Below are 22765 nucleotides of genomic sequence, written 5' to 3'. Positions count from 1 at the left end.
ACGACTCAGATGAGTCAGGAGTAAACAAACATGGTGTTAGTGAAAACCATCATATTTGCGTGCTTGATCTCTGTGGCTGTGTAAGATTTGAAAGCCTCACCATAAGAGAAGCAGTCATGGATTGCCTTATTAGTAGTGGAACGGTGAAAATAAGATTGGGAAATCACGTTTTACAGAAGACAATAACTTAATGATTGATAATTTGATAATGAGGTGGAATTCACTTCTAGATACCCACAGATGGCCAAATCTTGTTTTAAAAATGGAAATGCCACCTTAGCTTGCCCACTAAAATGAGATCTACCCTTTCACTTATGCGGAAAGCTGATTAATAAATGATGGTTACTATCTGGTCCAAAATCAGCGTCACCTACCTTGATTATACACAAGTTATATCAAAATATTGTTATAAATGATATTTTTGCAAGTCCCAAGTCTGAGGACCCTCTCATCACAGGCTCATTGTCATTGCTATAACGAACTCCAGGTTTCGTGTCCAATACCTTGGACATTTCTGAAAGGTTCGTTTTTCTTTTGCAGAAAAGGTTAGCTGAGAGAGTAATTCTATTTGATAATGGATAATCTTGATCACCATAAATCATTATGGTGTATACATATACTCCTTGGTAGCTCATGTTCCAGCAATTCATCAGTCATTTTTGAATTCCAGAACTTTTTTTTTTCTCTTTTCGATGGATTGTTTTCTTGGTGTTCCATTACTGAATTTTGACTTCTTTTGACAACATAAAAAACTACAGTACAAAACTGCGTTCACGGTAGAAAATCCAGAGTTACCCCTAGTAATCAATGAAGACCCAAAACAACGTTCCAACGAATCTTTAAAAAAAGATCGTCATTCATCAAACTATCAAAGTGGGGGATAAAAGAAAGAATCTCAGAAACTCACCTAATCTAAAAAGAAGAAAAAGCTTATGGTGTTTATATGGCTAATGAAAATGATTATTTGGTACACCCCACCCTTTCTCACCTATAAAACACCTTAGGGGTGGGTATATTTACATATTCAAGATATAGACGAGACAAAATTAGAGCTCAAAATTCAGGAGACATCTAACATGTTTGGTATGAGAAATGTACATTACGTGTAGCCTAATTACAGAACTCAACTGAATTCAGTGGGAATATCTCTTAAGGGAGAGAGACGTGAGAAATGGATTCACAATACGAACGAGGCTCCTTAATTTTGGCCAACACTTTACTTCTCCTTCAACTTTTTCCCTTTTAACTTGACCAACAAATCTATTTTAAAGATCTTCTAATTCTCACTTCTTCATCCTCCACAGCTACCATCACTTGTCACACTTATTGTTATTCTTCTTCTCCTTTTTTTTTCTGTCTCTAGATTCTTATTTAGTATTCAGAGTTCGGGTTCTTTTTTGTTGCAGAATTTTCTGATTCTGGTTAGTTGAGCTCTTTTGGTCCATCCTTTGAGTTTTTATTTGTGAAGTTTTTGAGTTTCTGATATCAGTTAATAAATGGGAGGTGGAGAGGGGACTGTTTCTGAAGAAGATGACCGGATTGCATGTATCCATAGTGCATGCAATGGAACAGTACCTGTGCTTCAAAATCACAAAGTATTTTTCTTTTATTCTTCTAATATATCCAGCCTTAAAATTGTGCCCCATCTTTCTTTTGGTTCTTTGAATTGTTGTATCTATGTTCCAACACACTGTCTGTTTGGAGTTTTCATATTCTTGAATATTTCCTTGAAATTGGTTTTGTGGGTATTTCTTATTTGTGGTGGTTATTGATTATGAAAACTATATGAATCTTGTTCTTGGGTTGTACTTGGAAATTCTGTACACTTTTTGTTGGGTTTCTGTACCTCTGCATTTGCTTTTGTATTCATATAGATAGTTAATGAATTACGCGTGGGTCTGCTTTGTAGTTAAAGTAATTGGAAGAAACAATTTTTGTTGGAAGTATCTTTTGTTTGTGTTTTGTTATTAGGATACTTTTGAGAAATGCTACTGCACTTTGTATTAAGGGGGGGAATGATTTAGGGCCCATATGGAAAACGAGCCAAGAGGGGTATTCACTAGTCAGTGGTGAATTATTTGGAGCTTCAACTGTAATTCAACCCTATGTTTCTTGATTTATTGGATTCATTAAGGCTAGATTGTAGGGTAATCGGTAATGCGAGTTAGTTACCTACCGAGAATCCGAAATCCTAATCATAGATTCATTTAGTATTAACCGGTGTTGAGCGTCATGTTTTCACGTCTAACTATTTCTTGGCAGTAGTTGTGTTCTGTTGTGCATCTTTTCTGTTTGCTCTTTATTTAGGCATCAGAAATACTATTAAGGGTCGTAGAAGTTCATAGAGTATGTTGTGTCATGAGGCATCTCAATGACATTTAGTAGAGTCCATTGAAGTAGTTAAACAATATACTTTTCTTATCACATTTCTTTATTCCTTTTTCCTTATGTAGGTTGAAGAGTTGACCGGGCTTTCTGAAGAAATGCAGCATAATCAACAGTGGAGTAGACCAATTCATTTTTCAGAAACACCTTTGAAAATTTTGGATAACCATTCTCCAGAAATTTATATAATTGACATGTCCCCAACAAGTCCCATTGCTACAGGAGTATGTTCGCGCCCACCAATCAGTCCTGCCTCTACCAGAATGGATGGGTCATCAGTCCCATCTTCTTCTAAAGGTGTATCATCCAAGAGAAGCCTCCTCCCTCGATTAAGCTTCAAATATCTGAGTTCCACTTCAGAGCTAGAGAGAGCTGCCATCATAGCTGTAGGAGCTTCAACACCTGGGTTCGAGGAAAGGTGTTCTGCTCCCAAGTCATTCTCATTCACAAAGCTATTTACGTCCAGGATGAACAGAACATCATCCCTTCCTGTCCTCCCGATTATGCACTCAAACCCGGAATCTTTACATGGCAGAAACACAATTGATTCATCAAACGCAAATGTAAGCTTTCCACCATCATTGTATTGATGTAACCTATGTTACTCCTCAATAGTTATAACGAGCAAGTTCAAAATGCATGCAGGGAAAAGAGATCGAACAGCACATATCTCGTTCACTTTCAGTCTCCATGAACATTAAAGGTTTAGGAATAAGACGAACTAAATCTTTAGGTAATATATTTCGTGTAATAACATCAAGTCCCAAAGTGATGGAAAGGAGTATCACTGCAACGAATAGTGCTCTAACGGTAGATGCAGGTATATTCTTTCTCATCTTGAGCTCTTTTTTCTCAAGAGATCAGAGTACTAAACATATTCATGTAGCTTTGTGAATGCAGTTAATATTTCTACCATCTGCAACATCAACCTTTCAAAGCTATGTTCAATATTTTTTTCTTCTATACTCAGAGATTGTGATAACCGGCATATTTCTTATCTTAGTCTTGTGGTTCAGAGGTTCACAACGCCGAGGTTGCCGGTGAGGATATTCCTGAAAAAGAAGCTGTTTGTAGAATTTGTTTGGTCGAACTTGCTGAAGGGGGTAACACCCTTAAGCTAGAATGCAGCTGCAAAGGTGAACTTGCACTGGCCCACCAAGAATGTGCTGTAAAATGGTTCAGTATCAAGGGCAACAAGAACTGCGATGTATGTAATGAAGAAGTTCAAAATCTTCCTGTCACCCTTCTGCGAATTGAGAACAATCCGACCCATAACATACGAGGACTTGGATCTCAAACACCAGTTCAGCAGTACAGGCAAGCAAACATTATTGAGACCCCTGCAAACTAGCCCACCAAGAAGTTTATTTTGTCAAGTTTACACTTTACAACATAATTGAAACACTAAAACTGAATTGTTAGATTTTGGTAGCATTGCCTAAAGTTTAAACCTTCAACGTTTCTTCTCAGGCTTTGGCAGGATGTGCCTGTTCTGGTTATTCTTAGCATGCTTGCCTATTTTTGTTTTCTCGAGCAGCTTCTGGTAAGACTGCCAAGGTTTAACTTGAGGTTTTTGACATATAACAATAACCATTCAGAGCAATATCTATATTTGACAGGTTCAAAAAATGCATACTGGTGCAATTGAGATAACGTTGCCATTTTCCTGCATTCTGGGTCTTCTTGCGTCAATGACAGCATCAACCATGGGTAAGTGGGTGAAATTGTTTCAGCTATGTTTTTTAACTGGCACGTATGCGACCTCCAGATAGTGCATTGATCAAATCTTAGTTCCACTTTATCTTAAGTTTTTCGATGTTGATGGCGACTTGTTTTATGATTGGTGCACTCAGTGACTAGAGCATTTGTCTGGATGTATGCATCAATCCAGTTCACACTGGTAGTTCTATTTGCTCATCTATTCTATACACTGGTATGTTATTTCCTCTTAGCATCCGTAACTTGCCTATATAGATCCAGCCAATAATTGACTCTGAATAGACCCCAAACATTATGCACTTAATTGCTTTCTATTGTTCAACAGCTTCATGTTCAGGTTGTTCTGGCTATCTTACTTTCATCGTTTGCTGGCTTTGGAATTGCAATGAGTGGGAATGCTCTTCTCACTGAGTTCTTTAGATGGAGGAGAAGGCATGCTCAATTGGATAATCAACTAGGTTCACAAGAAACATCACAACAAAGTCAATTATCCCACGCAAATCAAACCCCGGGTTCTCAAGCACAGCAGCAAAACTCTTCTGGAAGACTTGTATGAAACACAATGCTCACATCGCTAGGTCGCTCATATTTCTTGCAAAAGTATTAAAAATATTAGTTGGGGTAGTATATTTAGCAAGTAGTTAACATGGGCTGTTGTAAGTTCAAGTGTATACAACATTGCAGTTCGCCCGTCTTTATATATGATAGACAGTTAAAGTAGCATTGTCCTTCTGTACAAGGAAGTCCTTTCTAGTTGCTATAAGAGTCAAATGCAACTTTCAAAGATAATTTATAAGACTGGAACAAAATATTACAAGCCAACAAAATTGAAGAAGCATTTACATTTGGCAGACCCAATCCACCTACTGAACTACTGATGATGATGTACCCAGCTCTGGAGACCTCATCCAGTCGATACTTTGGTTTCTACTTGTCTTCAGTAAAAAAATTATAGCTGGGAAGAAAGAATAAGAATAATATTTCCATGAAAAATGTTTATTTGGGTTTGAAGATATAATTTATGAAAGGAAAAATGCATTTACTTTGTTTTTGGAATATCTGTTATGATTCATGAACTTATTTGGGTAATTTACCGGGGTAAGACTGAAAGGACATGGTATAAGCCGGAAAACATGCTCATCACGTTTTAAAGGGCTGGGGTGAGTTTGTGATTTTTATCCTTGTCTACGACTTGAGACGAGCTTATCTATTTGGATAAAAAACTAGAACATTAACTCGCCCTTATCTTTCTCAACGAAAAAAAACTTACCCTTACTCTTGGGTGCACCGTAATATTAGTGTAGTCTCGTTCTGAGGGTATTGTGCTACGTGATTGCATTTGATAAATGAAGATTTTCAAGGAACTGTTGTATCTCTTGGTATAGGATGTTAATGTTTTTAAGGAAGAGTCTAACACTCTTTAACTCTCTCCCTCATAGCAAATTAATTTATTTTTACTAGTAATTTACTTGATTGGCACTTGTTTCTTTTTTTTTTTTGATCGGTAATTGATTGCACTTGTTTCTATTCCTCACTTCCTACTTTGTATCACTGAAACCATTTTTCAAAGTGTTGGTGAAACTGACGCAGGCATATTGCGTGTTTGTTAGATTGTCACAAAGAAAATCTATTGTAATGTTGCAAATTAACACCTCTTTCTCGAGAACAGCTTCACCTTGACTCGGTCAACTTCATTTCCTTTCTTGCAACCCCTTGACTAAGTAGCCCGCCCCGGTGTTGCCCCGGTCAACGTAGAGACAATTCAAGTAGGCCGACATCTGAAGGCCCTTTATCCAGGATCTGAACTGACAGGATTCACTTGTCTGCGTTTAATCCAGGCTCCTGCTGCTTATAGAGGTAAAAACGCGGGAGACAGATTTTCAGTTCCTCAACTTGGTCTTCCTCAGATGAATTTCCCCGCCAAAATTGCTGAAAAATTACCAGTTTTGGGTGCTCGATTCTCACACCCATCTTCTAACAGAGGTGCTCTTTAGAACTCGTTAGTCTCCCTGTCTCTCTCCACATACATATTCAAAGCTTACTTTATTTCTTTTTATTTATTATCTTGTATTTAGTCGTTATTTTGTTTCTGAGCATTAAAACCTATTTTGTTCAGAACTACCCAAGTTGAGATTTCTTAATTCTCGGCATCGCATTAGGGGTTTGGTGTTGGGTCTTTCAACAGCAATGGAGGCTTCGGATTTGAAAAGATGTGGTTTAGGTTTGGATAATAGAATAACAAGAGCAGTTCTTCCTGCAACAGAAGGCTATGTTGATGAAGCTATTCAAGCTATCAAACAAGGGAAAGTTATTGCTGTGCCTACTGATACTCTTTATGGATTCGCTTGTGATGCCTGGTAATTCTTTTGAAACCTAATTCCTCTTGTTTCAAGTAGTTTCCATCAAATTCTGTTCGTGATTTACTTAAAAAACGTAGTGCATTCAACCCTAATACGCTTAAACCTCTGAGCTTCATGTGAAAAGAAAACCCTTAAAGTTCTACACACGTTATTATATCTGCACATGTAGCTCAACCCCTCTATTTTGTGTCTGCATTGTGCTGTTGAGGAATACTACTTAGGTACTTACCCCTGTGTTCATGTGAAATTTGTATTTTGCTGTAGTCGAAGGTACTTACTCATGGCGTAGTTTTTAATCAATTACTACATTGCAGTTCAGCAGAAGCAGTTCATAGGATTTATGAGATTAAAGGGCGTAAACAAACAAGTCCTTTAGCTATTTGTGTTGGGGATGTTAAGGACATTGAGAGGTTTGCCGTTACAGATCATTTGCCTAATGATTTGCTTGATAGTCTTCTTCCTGGACCTGTCACTGTTGTGCTAACACGAGGTTTGATTCACAAATATATTATTTATCTGCTGTACACTTGCCATACATAATGTAGACAAGCGTAGTAATTCTCGAGGTGTGCACGTAGGGAATAATGAATGTATGAGCTTTATGTAGCTCTTGTATTTTTGGTACAAAGATGGAAATAGATTTATAACATTTTTGGTCTTTAATACATATATCTTTTATTTGTTCATTTCAGGTGAGTCTAGTATACTAGAGAAATCCCTGAACCCAGGATTGGACAGTATAGGAGTTCGTGTGCCAGATTCAGAATTTATTCGGGTGATTGCACGTGGTTCTGGAAGTGCACTTGCCCTTACCAGCGCAAACTTAAGTGGACAACCAAGCAGTGTATGCATCAAAGATTTTGAGAACCTTTGGGAGCACTGTGAGTATGTCTATGATGGCGGTTTGCTTCCTTCAGGACGTGCTGGATCGACCGTGGTTGACGTCACAAAGCTAGGAAAGTACAAAATCCTAAGACCTGGAAGGTAAAGTAAAACCGAAGTGCTTCTATTTACAAATTTGCTTCTATAGAGTAGTTTATTAATAATTTTTGTTCCTTATCGATATTGCACTGCTTAAAGGAGTTCAAGACCTTAAGTGGGAGGTGGCTCAGACCTGAATCCCACCTTGAAAGAATAGACTTGAGTTGAAGTGTTAAACCCAGAATTCAGATTTCTAGTCTTTGGTTTGACTTTCCTTCTTTTTGCTTTATATTGGGTTCACTGATGACCGCTGCAAAATATACATGTTCCGGCTTATGCGTCTGATCATAGCTAGTCTTGGAATACTAGACATTGGTAGAGTAAGCCAGAGTCATATCTTGTAAGCCCAATCATGTCAGTCCCATGTGGCGACATTTCCTGTAAGCTCTGGTTAATCATATTAAGAGTGTACGGAAGCAAAATGATATGGTCACCTCTTGTTTGACAATATTAAGACAGCTGAACAAGCATAATACAAGTAGTGCTTCCTAACACTATGCACGTCAAATTTCAATTCCATGGTGAGAACCACTATCTGTTGTTTGAGTAGTAGTTACTGATGTTGCTATCTTTACAACTGCAGTGCCATGGAAGAGACAGTAGCAATCCTTCACAGTCACTCCTTACAAGAGGACAAACAATGATGCAAAAGCTCCACAACGAGTGATTGTCAAAGTTTTCAAGTAACTTCGTCTTTTTAGACTACCGGTGTAATATTATTTCGTTGAGTAGTCAGATTTAGCCCCTTGAAGATACCAAATTGCATCAAGTGATAGCTTGTACTTTCTTCTACCTAAGGTAGAGTGTATAAGAAATTAGTGGAAGGGTGGTGTAACCACAAAAAATGTTTAAGATGCATGTAACATTTAACAGTCTGTTTATTAGAAGTGGTCTGCCCTTTTGTTTCATCCATTCTGTATTTTTTATATTATAATGTCTTGATCTTCTTTTTTTTTTTTGAAAGAAAAACACACTGAATTTTCATTAAGCACGGAGCAAAACCAAGTTAAGCATTACAATACTCTTTTTTAAATTCTAACCTAGACATGTCAGGCACAGGGAGATCTGAACTCCATTTCATAGCACAATTATTAATCCTAGCATACTTAGCAAGAGAATCTGCTACTTGGTTACATTTCCTACTTCTAAAACAAACCTGAACATTACCTAAACATTTAACTAAGTGCTGACACTCCCTAATAAGATTACTGTCTTCCCATTCGGTGGTGATGATATGGCCATTGATACGCTTCATGACTTCTTTGTTGTCTCCTTCCACGATGACATTTTGAAGCTGCAACTGGAGGATCCACTGAAGAGCTTTTAGAACGGCCACTGCTTCAGCTTCAGCAACATCTCTGGTTCTTTCTACCAGAGTTCAGGCCTCCACCAGCTTCCCTGTAAAATCTCTAACAATTAGAGCAATACCAGCATAATAATTATTAGGCAAAACTGAAGCATCAATATTAATTTTAAGTTTTCCCCTTGGAGGAGGAGTCCAATGTCTATTGAGATGAGTGTTGTTCCATTTCTTCCTATGTTGTTGTTGGTAGTCTGATCCTGGTTACCACTGTAGCTTGTTTGAATCTTGTTTTCATAGCAGAAAGAAGTAACTCTGTGTTTCATGCTTGAGCTGGAGGAGGTGGAATTATTGAAGATTAATTCACTTCTTGATTTCCAGATAAACCACATGGTAATCACTATCAGATTTATAATGGGTTTCTTATCGAAAGAGATGTTGTTTTCTGGGTTGCACCAACTTTTTATCCACTGCCTAACATCAGTGACATTTCTTAGCTCTTGATAAATCTCAGAAGAAACATTATTCCACACACTTCTTGCATAGTTGCATTGGATCAGGAGGTGGGTAATAGATTCAGTTTCATTACTGCATCTTTGACAGAAAGGCTCCATATGTTGATTATACCTTGCACATATTTCATTAACTGAAAGAATGTCATGGGCTACCTTCCATAGGAAAAGTTGACATTTATGAGGAATCTGCATGTGCCATATACTGAGCCAGAATTTGGCTTCTTCTTCCTTGCTGACTAGATTAGGGTTTTGCTGGCAGAGGATAGCTTTATAAGTAGAATTCACAGTAAAATGACCACTTCTTGTTAGGGACCAGAGAATTTTATCTTCATGCTGAGTTGAAGGCCTAATGTTGAGGATCTTCTCTATCTGATATTGTGTGAAGTACTTTTGAGGCTTATTTAAATCCCATCTTTTGGTGTGTTGATCCATTAGCTCCACCAATTTCATGTTATATGGATATTCTTCATAAGGAGAGAAGTTTTGTTGTATTTGTTGAGCAGTGTATCCCTCAATCAAGTTGTCCCTGAATACATGAACAGTCTTCCCATTACCAATTTTCCATATATGAAATTTCTTGATCCAACTGATTCCAGTGCGTATGCTCCTCCATATTTTATTGCCATTGTTAGAAATTTCATCTTGAAGAATGTTCTCCTTAGGAAAATGTTTAGCCTTCAAAATCTCAGTCCATTTTTTATCTTTTTCTTGGACTAACCTCCATGTCAACTTAGTAATCATGGCTTCATTAAAAACTCTAAGATTTTTGAAACCCAAACCTCCCCATCTTTGGAATGTTAACACCTTCCCAAGATTTGAAATAACCTCTACTTCCTTGTTTTTTGTTCCACCAGTATCTTCTTTGTATATCTTCAAGATTCTTAATATTTTGTTGGGGAAGTAAGAAGCAGCTCATCTGATATTGATCCACGGAGTTAGTCACTGACTGAATTTGTGTGCTCCTTCCAGCTTGATTAGTTATCCCAACTTGCAATAAAAGCATTATTTGTTGCATTTTGTCTTGGATATGACTGAAACGTTTGGTTCTTTGTCTTCCTATGAAGAGGTTGATTCCAAGATATTTCTCCTCCAAAGGCATCACTTTCATATCTAAAATTTCACAAATTTGTCTTCTTTTTTGATCACTTAGATGTTTGTTGAAGTGAAGGCTTGATTTATTTAGATTCACCATCTGCCCTGAGATCTTGCAGAATTTGTTGATTGTTGACTTTAGGTTGTTGATCTATTTGACTTCATCCATTCTATATTTCTATGCTATAGATATAATGGCACAGTTTAACCCCCAAGTACTAGGAGTTTGTTTGTTTTTTGCTAACTCGGGATCTGGATCTGACTCGCCCCCTGGCTCGGTCTCAGTCAGAAGTCAGACGTTTGTTTTTTATTTTGAGTCAGACCTAACCCCTGACTTGGACGCGTTTGAGTCAGGTAATAAAATACTACTGATTCAAAAAACAAACATATTGAGTCAGGAGAAAACAAACACACTTTAAGAAAACATAAAGATATTTTTGTGTCTGTATCAGAACGCGCCAGGTAGGGGTCGAACCTACGACTTTCTGCTTAGGAAACAGACGCTCTATCCACTGAGCTACAGGCGCTTGTTGGTGCTTGTTAAAAGTAACTTCCATACCAATAATCTCTAGGTAGACTCCGACAAGTAAAAAATATTTCTGGAAACACTCCTTTGAAAACAAGCGGGAAAAGAATGAAAAAAACAAATAAAAAAAATATTTCTACCTTACTATGATCCCCAAATGTCGAACCTCTGCTTACGGTTTATCTCACCATATCAAAATCCCCTGTTTTAGCAGCTTAACTGATGCAATTATCTCACCATTCAGTAATACGAACTGTAACCAGTATTTCGAAACCCCTCCGTCTTCTAATTTTCAAATCCGAAACCCCTCATTTGAACAAGCACACAATGAAATCCATAACTCTTACACAAATTCTGAGACATACGAGAATCTCATTAGTCGATATGAGGGTTCTACAAACTCGAAAGACGCTGAGAAACTTAAATTACTTATCATCAAGAATGGATACTGTAGTGATGTTGTTTTATCTAATACACTTACTAACATTTATGCCAAAAGTAATGATATGGTAACTGCCCAGAAAGTGTTCGATGAAATGCCTGATAGAAATGAAGTTACTTGGAATTGCATGATGTCTGGATATAACAAACAGAAAATGTCTAATCGGGCATGTTTTCTATTCCGTTCTATGCTTTGCTCCGGAATAATGCCTTCTCATTATGGATTTGGTGCTGTTCTTCGTGCTTGCCAATATTCTGGACCAGATGGACTTAAATTTGGAATGCAAGTTCATGGTTTTATTATGAAAACTCGGAACTCACTGGATGTTGTAGTTTGTAATGTACTGATGACGATGTATGGGTCTTGTAGTTTGGACTCTATGGTATGCGCTCGCCGTGTCTTTGATGAGATACCGATGAAAAATTCTATATCTTGCAATTCTATTATTTCAGTTTATTCACGAACAGGAGATGTTTTGTCAGCTTTTGAGCTTTTTGTGGCAATGCAAAGGGAGGATTATGGGTTCAAATTTTTTCAACCAAGTGAGTACACATTTGGAAGTTTGATAACCGCTACTTATTCATCTGTCAGTGGTTTTGGTCTATCCCTGCTCGAGCAAATATTCAGTCGGATCCTTAAATCTGGATTCTTCAGTGATTTGTATGTTGGTAGTGCTTTGGTAAGTGGGTTTACAAGGTATGCATTACTGGATGATGCTAAGAAGATTTTTGAACAAATGAGAGAGAGAAATGCTGTATCCGTGAACGGATTGATGGTTGGGTTGGTGAAACATAAAAGAGGAGAGGATGCTTCAGACGTTTTTAGGGAGCTGAGGGATTTGGTCGGCAGAAATTCTGATTCCTTCGTGGTTCTTTTAAGTGCATGCGCTGAGTTTGTGTTGTCGGTTGAAGGAAGGAGAAAGGGTGGAGAGGTTCATGGATACGTGCTCAGAAATGGTCTTATTAATTCGAAGGTTGCAATTCCAAATGGACTGGTTAACATGTATGCAAAGTGTGGTTTCATTGATGATGCTTGCAAAGTTTTTAAGCTCATGGAGGTCAAAGATGAGGTCTCGTGGAACTCCATAATAACTGGACTTGATCAAAATGGACGCTTTGAGGAGGCAATGAAAAGTTTCTGTAGAATGAGAACTGGGTTTTTGCCATCAAAGTTTGCACTAATCAGCACTCTAAGTTCATGTGCAAGCTTGAGGTGTATTCAACTGGGAGCACAACTTCATTGTGAAGGGATCAAACTGGGTCTTGACTTAGATGTTTCTGTTTCGAATGCACTCCTTGCACTGTACGCAGATTCTAGGTATCTAGTTGAATGCCAAAAGCTTTTTGCTTTAACGCCGAAATTGGATAAGATTTCATGGAATTCTATGATTGGGGCATTAGCTGATTCAGAGTCGCATGTAGAAGCAGTTGAGTGTTTCTTATGTATTATGCGTGATGGATGGGATCTTAATAGAGTAACATTCATAAATCTTCTCGCAGCCGTTTCATCGATCGCAGTTCTGGAATTGAACCAGCAGGTTCACTCCCTAGTGCTAAAATGTTGTGTTTCAGATGACGATGTTGTTGAGAATGCACTTATATCTTGCTATGGGAAGTGCGGAAGAATGGATGATTGCGAAAAGATCTTTACTAAAATGTCTGAAAGGAGGGATGAAGTATCATGGAACTCTATGATTTCTGGATATATCCAGAATGGTCATATCTCCAAAGCCATGGATTTAGTCTCGCTTATGATGCAGAAGGGTCAGAGTTTTGATTGTTTCACCTCTGCCACAGTTCTCAGTGCATGTGCCTCTGTTGCAGCATTAGGGCGGGGGATGGAAATTCATGCTCGTGGAATGAAGGATTTTGTGGCATCTGATGTTGTAGTGGGAAGTGCACTTGTCGACATGTACGCTAAAAGTGGAAGAGTTGATTATGCTCTGAGGGTCTTCCATTTGCTGCCTCTGAAAAATAAGTTCTCTTGGAATTCAATGATATCAGGTTATGCACGGAATGGGGTTGGTGATAAAGCACTAGAGCTGTTTATGGAGATGCGCCGGCTTGGTCACAAGCCTGATCATGTCACCATTGTCGGTATCTTATCGGCTTGTAGCCATGCAGGCCTTGTTGAGCAAGGATTCAAACATTTTGAATCTATGAAAAACGAGTACGGTTTGGTTCCTGGAATGGAACATTTTTCATGCATGGTGGATCTCCTTGGACGGGATGGCAAGCTTGATATGGTGGAGGACTTCGTTAAGGCAATGCCAGTGAAGCCAAATGCTCTTGTATGGAGGACTGTTCTAGGAGCTTGCTGCAGGGCAAGCGGCCGAAGAACAGATTTAGGAACAAAGGCTGCACAAAAACTTCTGGAGTTAGAGCCTCAAAATGCTGTAAACTATGTGCTTCTCTGTAACTTGCATGCTTCTGGAGGCAGGTGGGAAGATGTAGCAAGGGCCCGGTCCATGATGAAGAGGGCAACAGTGAGAAAGGAAGCCGGTAGTAGTTGGGTTACCATGAAAGATGGTGTTCATGTTTTTGTAGCAGGAGATAAATCTCATCCAAACATAGATGAAATCTATGCAAAGCTAAGGGATCTAACCAGGGAAATGAAGGATGCTGGTTACTTACCTCAGACAAAATTTGCCCTGTATGATCTTGAAACAGAAACCAAGGAAGAGATTCTAAACCACCACAGCGAGAAACTAAGGAAGAGATTCTAAACCAAAATTTGCCCAGTAGCTTTTGTTCTCCTTAAAACTTCAGGATTGCCGATAAGAATTATGAAAAATCTTCGAGTCTGTGGTGACTGCCACTCTGCATTTCAGTACATACCTAAGATTGTTGGTCGGCAAATTGTGTTGCGGGATTCAAGTAGGTTTCATCATTTTAATGATGGAAAGTGTTCATGTGGGGACTACTGGTAAAATTACTGAATTACTGAACCCATTGCCTTGTGGGTGATTTTGTGAAAGAGTTCATCTGGTGATCAAGAATGAAACCGGTATAGCTACACAGTTCAAGGAAAGAAACGCGGACAAGAAGTTATGAGCGTTTTAGATAGAGAGAGACTATAACATAGCTGCCTACTTGATGTTAATATACCAGCAGCAGTTTTGAAGGTTCACAAGGAGTTTCATAATCAGATGACATTGCTGATAGTTTTAGGCCACATCAACCGGCTCCAGAACAGAACAGTAAGTAACATACAAACCTTTTAATTTAACTCTTAATTAAGGTTTCAAATTCAATCATGGATTGGGTGCACATAAGTTGTCAATGTTATTCTTAAAGTAGTTGTTTACAATAAAGCATTTCACCAAGTACAAATATCAATTCTGAAATTCATAAGAAGTAAAGAACATATTTATTTTCTCACGTCATCATTTACCAAATTGACAAATTTCAAAAGAAATATTGACGCAATTCAAATGGGGAAGCCAATATACCACGTTCACCTCAAGGAGTTACAGGCTTAACTGCGAACGGAAAGGGAAAAAAGGAACAATCTGCATATGGATGCTAAGCCAAAAGAGCCACAACAAGAAACGGAGAAACATAACTCTAGGTCTTCACGCTCATCACATGTCTCATGAGCATTTGCACAACTTCAGTAGAGATTCGGGAGGACTCTGACGTAAGGGTATTGATCTTTTCCTCGGTCTCTACTTCAAGTCGATTCACATTAGCACCCGAGTCTCCACTCGTCTGTTGGAAAATATAAGCATTAAGCAAAAACATAAAACATAAAGCCAACATTACACATAGAACATACAATCCCATCTTCAGGACATAGAAACATTGGTAAAAGCCAGAATTTTTTCCCAAACATTAAAAGATACTTCTTTCATCAAGAGATTAGCTAATGACTTCAGTCATGAGATGTGCAACAGACAAACAGAACTGATGATAACTCATATCAAGTTGAATTCAAACAGTTGAACTCATATTGCGTTTTGTTTACCTCGGCGACTTTTCTCTGAAAGTCAGCTTCCACTTGTGCTCGGAAATCACTGATATCCTTCTCGGCCTCTAATTTTGCCTGTTTCATCCTAGTCATTTTGTCTGGACAAGGAGATTTAGATTCAGTATAACTACAAATGCATATGGGCACATACAAATTAATAAATAAAAATCAACTGTAGCCTAAGATCTTTCTTATGGTTCCAAATAGACAGTAAGTTACAAATCAACTGTAAATCACTGACATACAAAAAGGTAAGGGAAGGCACATGTGGGTTCAATTATTGCAATTATTAGGGTCACGAAAAGATATCCAAATCTGAATAAGTAAATTACAACAATTGCAGATTACAATTGAAACTACACATGATCCAGACTGAAAAGCATAAGAAAATTAATACCATTCTTTGAAGCATTGACAATGCTCTGGGCTTCTTGTTCCGCAGCTAACAAGAGCTGAATTCCACCTTGTTTGCCAGATTCCATTTTGTACTGCAAATGCTAAAACATATATAAAAGAATCCCTAGAAAATCAGATCAACATAACCCAGACAAGGTAATCTAACAGATTCTTATCTTAATGCCTAATTAGATCATTATTAGATGCAATAAGATCGACATAAAATCATTAATCATAAATTTCTAAATGGATACAATCATAATCTAGATTCAATCAAAGCTTGTGAAATTTTCCATTCAATTTCCAAAACAATATAATGAAAAGTCACAGATCAAAGAATTTTCAGTAAAGATAATTTTCAGAGATCTATGTACTAGTACTTTAAGATTGGATCAGTGGAGAAGTTATTTATGAATCTAATAGCAACTGAATGAAAATTTAGAATGCAAATATCAACATTATGGATTTGTAAAGATTTTTGGGGAGAGAGAAGAACCTGATGAAACGGAATTGATCTAGAGATTCAACTGAGAGAGACGATCGCGACTATTGTGATGTGCTGGAATTCAGAGAGCGCCAATATATCGCTGGAGAGTGACTAGAGGTTAATATTGGTCTGAATTTACTAATATGCCCTCTTTTGCCTCGGTGATTTGGCTACGTTTACACGCGTAAGCCTTTTTTTTTTTTTTCCGAAAAAGAGGCAAGCCCCAGAACATATATTGATAATGCCGATTTAGGTAATCGAAAACCTTACAAAGATATTTCAAGATCATATAAAAGTCATTCAAGTTGGAGTATTTCCACCGATTCTCGCCTATCAATTCTATCATATCAGACCTAAGAACAGTTTCAGAGGACCTTCTTCTCTCTCGCAGAGGAGAGGAACAAACATTTCGGGCCAAATTGATTTTGAAAACAAAACCAATATGTATCAAAGCATTAGGCTCCAACCCAATGTTCATCAGAACATGCAAATGACATAAACCGGAGTTTTTTAAGTTTAGATTGCCTAATGCAATCAAGGTAACAATGACCCAACTAGTAGTAACAATGTCTCAAACAGTAACCAATGTGTCTCAAACAGTAACCAATGTATCTCAAGTAACGGTGGTGATCTGAATCGGTCTTTAAATGTCTGTATCGGAACGAATTGGGCTGACTCGGCATTGGAAACGTGGTAGCAGTTGTGGTAATGGATGAACTTGAACATGATCTTGAACTGGTTGAAGCTGTCTCTGTTTTCATTCCTAAATCTAAAACATCAAATACTGACATCTTCACCATACATACTAAATCTAAAAAAAAATACAAAGAAAATTTACAAACACCACAAACAAGGAAATTCCTAGATCTGGAGCCATTGGGTGTAGTTAGAACCGATGCAGATATTATCATTGAAACTTTGTTTGCCTCGAACTTCAGAAAATAAGTAAGAGCTTTGATGTGGAAGCTTTGATTTTCCTTTTTTCCCTGCCAGAGAAGCTTGCCCTGAAACAACAAACAAAGTACTTTGGTGCAAATCACATTAACTTTTGCCCTTTCTATACTACAACCCTTCTTACACAGGAACAACATACATAACATTAAATTCAATTTAAATACTATTTACACGCGTAAGCCTATTAGAGTATTTTGTTTAGAAAATTAATTAATTTTGATTTTTTTTCTTTTTTTTTGAATGACAACGCCTAACCTATAGAAAAGAAAATTTACCACTTTGATATTTACATCATGACTAGCCATATAATTACGAAGTGTCTTTAGGAATTTGATAGTGTCATCGCTGAGCTCACCTAAGGTAGTGAAGGCAAGGACTCCAAAGCCAAGCCCATGCTATGTGTATTTCTCAAGATATTTAACGCATTTACGATCAATAGCATTGGCGAGAGCTTGACCTGGGGTAAAAGCACGTAATCCATCACCCATGAAGGGAGAGACACCGGTCACATCGATTACCCATATCACGCTCATCAATCCAATTATAAGCTAGGATGTCTGCTGGTCTTAAGTCCAAGCCATCATTGGAGAGGAGACCCAAATCGACCTCTTTCCTGGCAGGAACACCTGCACGGTAGCAAATGTCAAATTGGGGAAATTATCGTTTGGTTCGTTTGGTTTATTATTATTTTTTTTGCATTTTTTTTTTCTTTTCTTTTCTTCCTAGTTAAGTGAGAAAAAAATGAAAAATGTATTGGGTTAAATTGGGGAAATTATCGTTTGGTTCATTTTTAGATGGGATCACGTCAGCTTGGTCCACTAACAAAGCGCGTATTCTTGTCCATAATTACTTGAAAATACCAAATGGACCAAAATACTTTTCCATACTATTTTCGCATTATTTTTCGTAACTGTTCTATTCGTGTAATTATTTGAGTTCATCTTCTCTTATGAATTCTGAACTTCCCACTTATTTTCTTGTAGGAATTTATTCTTTTTGGTAAAAATATCAAGTGTTGGTAACGCTTTTTGTAGATCTGAGTTCATTTTGTTTGATGAAACTCTTAATTTCATCATTGTTAAACTTTATTGTATTCAATGCAATCTTAACTTTAATACATAATTGCGCAACAACTTTTTATTTAAACAATAATATAAATGAAGGTTCACATAAAGAATTGAAATGTGATATCAACAAATCTGCACAAGTGTTCATTCTTAAAAATGAACACAACAAAAAAATTTCATTTTTATGAACAAAAAAACAGAGTTCATTCTTCCAAATTGACACCTAATCAAAAACAAACTCAATCAAAATTTGAAAAAACATAGTTCATTCTTTAATATGAACATACAACGAAACCTAAATAAAGTTCATTATTACGACAAAAAACAAAGTTCATTCTTTCAAATAAACACCTAATTAAAAAGAAACTAATTCAAATTAGAACAAAGTTCATTCTTTCAGGTGAACACACAACAAAACTCTCATTATTAAGACAAAAAATAGTGTTCATTCTTTCAAATGATCATCTAATCAAATACAAAGTAATTTAAATCTAGTACATATTCTATTCTTTAAATTAAAATGAACACACAACAAAACAAAAAAGCAGAGTTCATTCTTTCAAATGAACACCTAATCAAAAACAAGTTATTCAAACCTAGAACATAATCCATTCTTTAAAATGAACACACAACAAAATTTTATTTTTATGAAACAAAAAACAAAGTTCATTCTTTAAAATTAACACACAACAAAACTTCATTGTTATGAACAAAAAACAGAATTCATTCTTTAGAAAGAACACACAACAAAAATCCAGAAACTTGATGTTCATTAGACGAAGAACAAAATCATATCGGACAAAAAAAATCGAAGATAAGCCATGAAATTAACACAAATCTATAGAAAAACCGAAGAACATAAAGATGATTTACAGAGATTAGTGAAACTCACCAAAAAATCAACTCAATCTCTATAATCTTCAAATCAATCTTCATACATATCTTCAAATCTTCTTTCTGTCAATAAATCTTTATCAATCTTCATCTTTTTTGACAACAGCAGAGAAAGTTAAATCAATCTTCAAATCAACCTTTGTAATCTCTGTAATCAAATCAATCTTCGAATCAATCTTCGTATTCTCTTAAAATCAATCTTTGTAATCTGTAAATCAATTTTCGTCATCTTCGTAACCGTAGAGAAAATAAAATCTGCACCATTCAGCTGTAAATTGCAGTAGCAGAGAAGAAAACCAGTAAGGAGAGAGAAAGTAGATCTGAAAATGATTTCTTCTATGCTATTAAATCACTACATATATAAATCAAAAAGGTATTATAGGCATTGAATTTAGTGAGCAATGTCCACCCTAAGACCAAACAATAATTTTTGGACAAAAGGCTAATAGAAATATAAAAAAGGACCAACTAGACATTTGACCAAGTCAACAGGACCAAACACACTCATTTATATTAATATTAGGACTATTTGGTAGTCACTACGGTCAAATTTAGTTAAGGAGCAGTTGCTCTGGTAAATGATAGTTGACTCATATGTCGGAAATGTCAATGTTGCATTGGAGTTAGAATGTCAATGTTGCATTGGGAGGGCCGTGAGGCGGTCGAGGAAAAAAAATATTCTCTAGCAGTAGCAACACCGTGATCAAACATGTGTTTGTTTATGATGTCATCAAACTGGAGATAAGAACCATGGTTAATTTCCAAGTGTTATCTGATAATCCTATTTTTCAACTGGAAGGCAACAAAATCCTCGTATTTCATTTATCCTTTTCTTCTTTTATCTGTCTCATTGTTGAAGGAGAATTGAAAGTTAGTTATTAAGAGAAAATACTTTTAATGGTGCCGTAAATTTGCTTTACTAGACCTCTTTCACTATTTCTTCATATGAAACACGTGAAAAAAAAATTTACTTTGAAAAATGTCATTGCTTGAGTATGTGAAAGAGAGACATTTATTTTATTTTATTTCATCAGCAAAATTAATAAAGAAACAAATATGTATATACTATTTTTTTTTAATTTTTCTCACTGTTCTTATTTGTTTTATAAATATCCTTACAGATACTTCCCCAGAAAATCACATTTGGTGATATATATCTTATTGGTGGTAAACGGCGATAACTTATTCATGTTTTGATGCAAACATGATAAATATAGTAGTTTTGATTGTTAAAGATAAATTGTGTACTATTTATGTTAAATGTTGCATGGGATCTCCATAAATGATAATTTTTTAGATTAAAAATCCAACGTATAATCAATATTGACAACTTAATTATTAGTGCTCATAATGAGCTGAATGGGCCTTTGTTCCTCTCTGTAGAAAGCATGGAGAACATTGGCATATATGAAACACAACCAAATTCTCATCTTCAAAAATCCTTTCCAAATCCTTGAATTTATCAAGATGTAATTATCAATAAAGTTTAAGTGAAAAACTAGAAAACGTATGAACAAAGAAGATAGAGTAGAAAGAAATGGATACTGAAAAACAATTAAAAATGTTGGAAGTTAACCATGGTTATCACTTACTTTGGTGACGTCATAAATGAACACATGTTCGGCCACAATGCTGCTAGATCAAATAAAAACTAACATAAATTTCAAAACTTGAACAATCATATGTGAGCTTCCGGAAATTGTGGTTGAAAGCCTAAGTCAATGGTGTGGATCACTTGGAACTGAAAATTTTGAACACAACAATGAGAAACATTAGTCTTTCTCTTATTTCAAATTTCAATTTACTGAATCATTAGAAATTCATTTTAGTGTGTTCTTGGTCGAATTAAAGTCGTTCAAACTTGGAATACAATGACATTTTTACATGGATTTATTGTATCATGGAGTTAATAATTTTGTGAAAGGTTGTGTGAAAAGCGAAAAAACTAGCATAATTTCAAAACTTGAACAATCATATTTGAGCATATGGAGATTGTGGTTGAAAGCCTAAGTCAATGGTCTGGATCACTTGGAACTGAAAATTTTGAACACAACAATCAGAAACATTAGTCTTTCTCATATTTCAAATTTCAATTTACCGAATCATTAGAAATTCCTTTTAGTGTGTTCTTGGTCGAATTAAAGTTGTACAAACTTGGAATACGATGACATTTTTACATAGATTTATTTGTTAATGGTGGATTTTAGACAAGGGTCAGAATCGTAAAATCATGATACTGCATGTTTCAGACCCGGCTTCAGGAACGCATGTGACGATTCATATTTTATGATCCGTGAACCGTTTGCACGATCTCTGATCGAATACCTCTCAGATCCACGATCAATATGATTCTCGAAACGCCTCCCACTTGCTGAGCGTTCGATGCTGCGCATTTCATCGTTCCCCTCTATGTAGAAGAACGATTGGGCAGTCCTCCATACATAATTGTTTGTTGAGAGGGAAGAACTCCTTCAGGACGTTGGTGACACTCGCTGTTCCCTGACTACATAGAGGTAACTGCCTCTACGTAGAAAACGATTGGGCGGTCCTCCATACATAATTGTTTGTTGAGAGGGCAGAACGCCTTCAGGACGTCGGCGACACTCGTTGTTCCCTGACTATGTAGAGAGACCGTGTATAGATTCAAGCGTCTCTCCATACATGATTGTTGAGGGGGCAAAATGCCTTCAGGACGTTAATGACGCTGCACGTTGTTCCCTGACTATACACCTTTCAGAACGAGTATGACGCTTCACTATCTCATATCTCGATTCTACAATAGATTAATTCTACCGTGACATTCACCACTAAATTCTTAGAAAATAATCTATTTTATCTCATTACTCCGATTCCATGGTCGAATCCACGTCCGATCCCATGGAATGGTAATAGATAATTATTTTATCTCATTACTCCGATTTCATGATCGAATCCACGGCAGATCTCATGGAATGGTAATGGATAATTTTATTACTCTGATTCTATGGTCGAATCTACGATCCCATGGGATGGTAATGCTCATTTTATTATTCCGAATCCATGGTCGAATCCACGGTTGATCCTATGGATTGATAATAAATAATCACTTACCTTTATTACTCAGTTTCATGAATCATTCTCCACTGAATTTCATAAATTAGTAAAAAATACTCAACAACCGGGCATCTGGATCATCACTGAGTAAGCCCCAAGAAAATGGTGCAAGTGTACTCAAAAATGATGCACGAGCAAGCACCCAAATGTACGAACGAGCATTCGAAAATATGGACAAACGAGGAATCCTACACAAAATAGGAGAGAGAAAATAATAATATTAAAATAATAAATAGGCGCCCAGGGACCGGGCCCACCGGACGGCCGACCATGTCCTAGCAGTGGCCGGTCCCCACGCCTCTTCCATTATTTTTTCTTATTTTATTATTTTCATGAACTCATGAAAACTCATTCATTCTAGCAACTTTCCTTGTTTGAGCAAAACTCATGGTTTCTCCATATTTTCACGGTTTCATGAAAAACAATAAAAATAGGTGTTGATGGTGGTTTTTAGCTTAGGGTTAAAATCGTAAAACCTTGCATCTGATGTGACGTCACTTTGCAAGGAAACAGTGTCGTGAGTGCTAACTTCTCCACCAGCGTATTTATTGAGCCATTCAATATATTTACATGAAATTTATCCAG

General features: G+C 36.7%; 3 protein-coding genes, 1 non-coding gene and 1 pseudogene across 7 annotated transcripts; 3 read left to right on the top strand and 2 right to left on the bottom strand.

Moving 5' to 3' along the window:
* Positions 1-1040: 1040 nt before the first annotated feature.
* Positions 1041-4827, top strand: LOC113310370. The gene is made up of 8 exons (XM_026559022.1): positions 1041-1595; positions 2454-2948; positions 3031-3205; positions 3402-3702; positions 3856-3928; positions 4005-4095; positions 4239-4318; positions 4430-4827. Exons 1-8 carry the CDS (start codon positions 1497-1499, stop codon positions 4658-4660), a joined length of 1545 nt encoding a protein of 514 aa, XP_026414807.1. The 5' UTR covers positions 1041-1496; the 3' UTR covers positions 4661-4827.
* A 147-nt stretch (positions 4828-4974) lies between these two features.
* LOC113310371 (yrdC domain-containing protein, mitochondrial-like) lies at positions 4975-8346 on the top strand. Of its 3 annotated transcripts, XM_026559024.1 has the most exons (6): positions 4975-5264; positions 5943-6087; positions 6221-6461; positions 6779-6954; positions 7157-7448; positions 8029-8346. In XM_026559024.1, exons 2-6 carry the CDS (start codon positions 6012-6014, stop codon positions 8087-8089), a joined length of 846 nt encoding a protein of 281 aa, XP_026414809.1. In that variant the 5' UTR covers positions 4975-5264; positions 5943-6011; the 3' UTR covers positions 8090-8346. The 3 variants fall into 3 exon arrangements, with proteins under 3 accessions (XP_026414809.1, XP_026414808.1, XP_026414810.1); XM_026559023.1 differs by lacking the exon at positions 4975-5264 and having other exon boundaries at positions 5626-6087; XM_026559025.1 differs by lacking the exon at positions 4975-5264 and having other exon boundaries at positions 6040-6103.
* Positions 8347-10806: 2460 nt separating this feature from the next.
* Positions 10807-10879, bottom strand: TRNAR-CCU. Its single transcript has one exon. It is a non-coding gene; the product is annotated as a tRNA-Arg (tRNA).
* Positions 10880-10947: 68 nt separating this feature from the next.
* Positions 10948-14463, top strand: LOC113312461 (annotated as a pseudogene).
* Positions 14464-14580: 117 nt separating this feature from the next.
* Positions 14581-16320, bottom strand: LOC113312463 (V-type proton ATPase subunit G1-like). 2 transcript variants are annotated; one of them, XM_026561213.1, is made up of 4 exons: positions 16182-16320; positions 15687-15786; positions 15287-15387; positions 14581-15030 (listed from the first exon to the last, which is right to left on the bottom strand). In XM_026561213.1, exons 2-4 carry the CDS (start codon positions 15769-15771, stop codon positions 14887-14889), a joined length of 330 nt encoding a protein of 109 aa, XP_026416998.1. In that variant the 5' UTR covers positions 15772-15786; positions 16182-16320; the 3' UTR covers positions 14581-14886. The 2 variants fall into 2 exon arrangements, with proteins under 2 accessions (XP_026416998.1, XP_026416999.1); XM_026561214.1 differs by having other exon boundaries at positions 15687-15777; positions 16182-16293.
* Positions 16321-22765: the final 6445 nt, after the last annotated feature.

This window comes from Papaver somniferum, chromosome 9 (genome assembly GCF_003573695.1).
Source record: "Papaver somniferum cultivar HN1 chromosome 9, ASM357369v1, whole genome shotgun sequence".
In the NCBI taxonomy this organism is placed as follows: Eukaryota; Viridiplantae; Streptophyta; class Magnoliopsida; order Ranunculales; family Papaveraceae; genus Papaver; species Papaver somniferum.
The sequence above is the reverse complement of the archived record's forward strand: the minus strand, read 5'-3'. Positions and strand labels throughout refer to the sequence as shown.

Coding starts and splice junctions, on each gene's coding strand:
- LOC113312463 (XM_026561213.1), bottom strand. CDS start 15,771: ATGGAATCTGGCAAACAAGGTGGAATTCAGCTCTTGTTAGCTGCGGAA. Junction 15,388..15,686: donor TGTCAATGCTTCAAAGAATG/GTATTAATTTTC, acceptor CTCCTTGTCCAG/ACAAAATGACTAGGATGAAA. Junction 15,031..15,286: donor TTCAGAGAAAAGTCGCCGAG/GTAAACAAAACG, acceptor ATTTTCCAACAG/ACGAGTGGAGACTCGGGTGC.
- LOC113310371 (XM_026559024.1), top strand. CDS start 6,012: ATGAATTTCCCCGCCAAAATTGCTGAAAAATTACCAGTTTTGGGTGCT. Junction 6,088..6,220: donor ACACCCATCTTCTAACAGAG/GTGCTCTTTAGA, acceptor TATTTTGTTCAG/AACTACCCAAGTTGAGATTT. Junction 6,462..6,778: donor GGATTCGCTTGTGATGCCTG/GTAATTCTTTTG, acceptor ACTACATTGCAG/TTCAGCAGAAGCAGTTCATA.
- LOC113310370 (XM_026559022.1), top strand. CDS start 1,497: ATGGGAGGTGGAGAGGGGACTGTTTCTGAAGAAGATGACCGGATTGCA. Junction 1,596..2,453: donor CTGTGCTTCAAAATCACAAA/GTATTTTTCTTT, acceptor TTCCTTATGTAG/GTTGAAGAGTTGACCGGGCT. Junction 2,949..3,030: donor TTGATTCATCAAACGCAAAT/GTAAGCTTTCCA, acceptor AAATGCATGCAG/GGAAAAGAGATCGAACAGCA.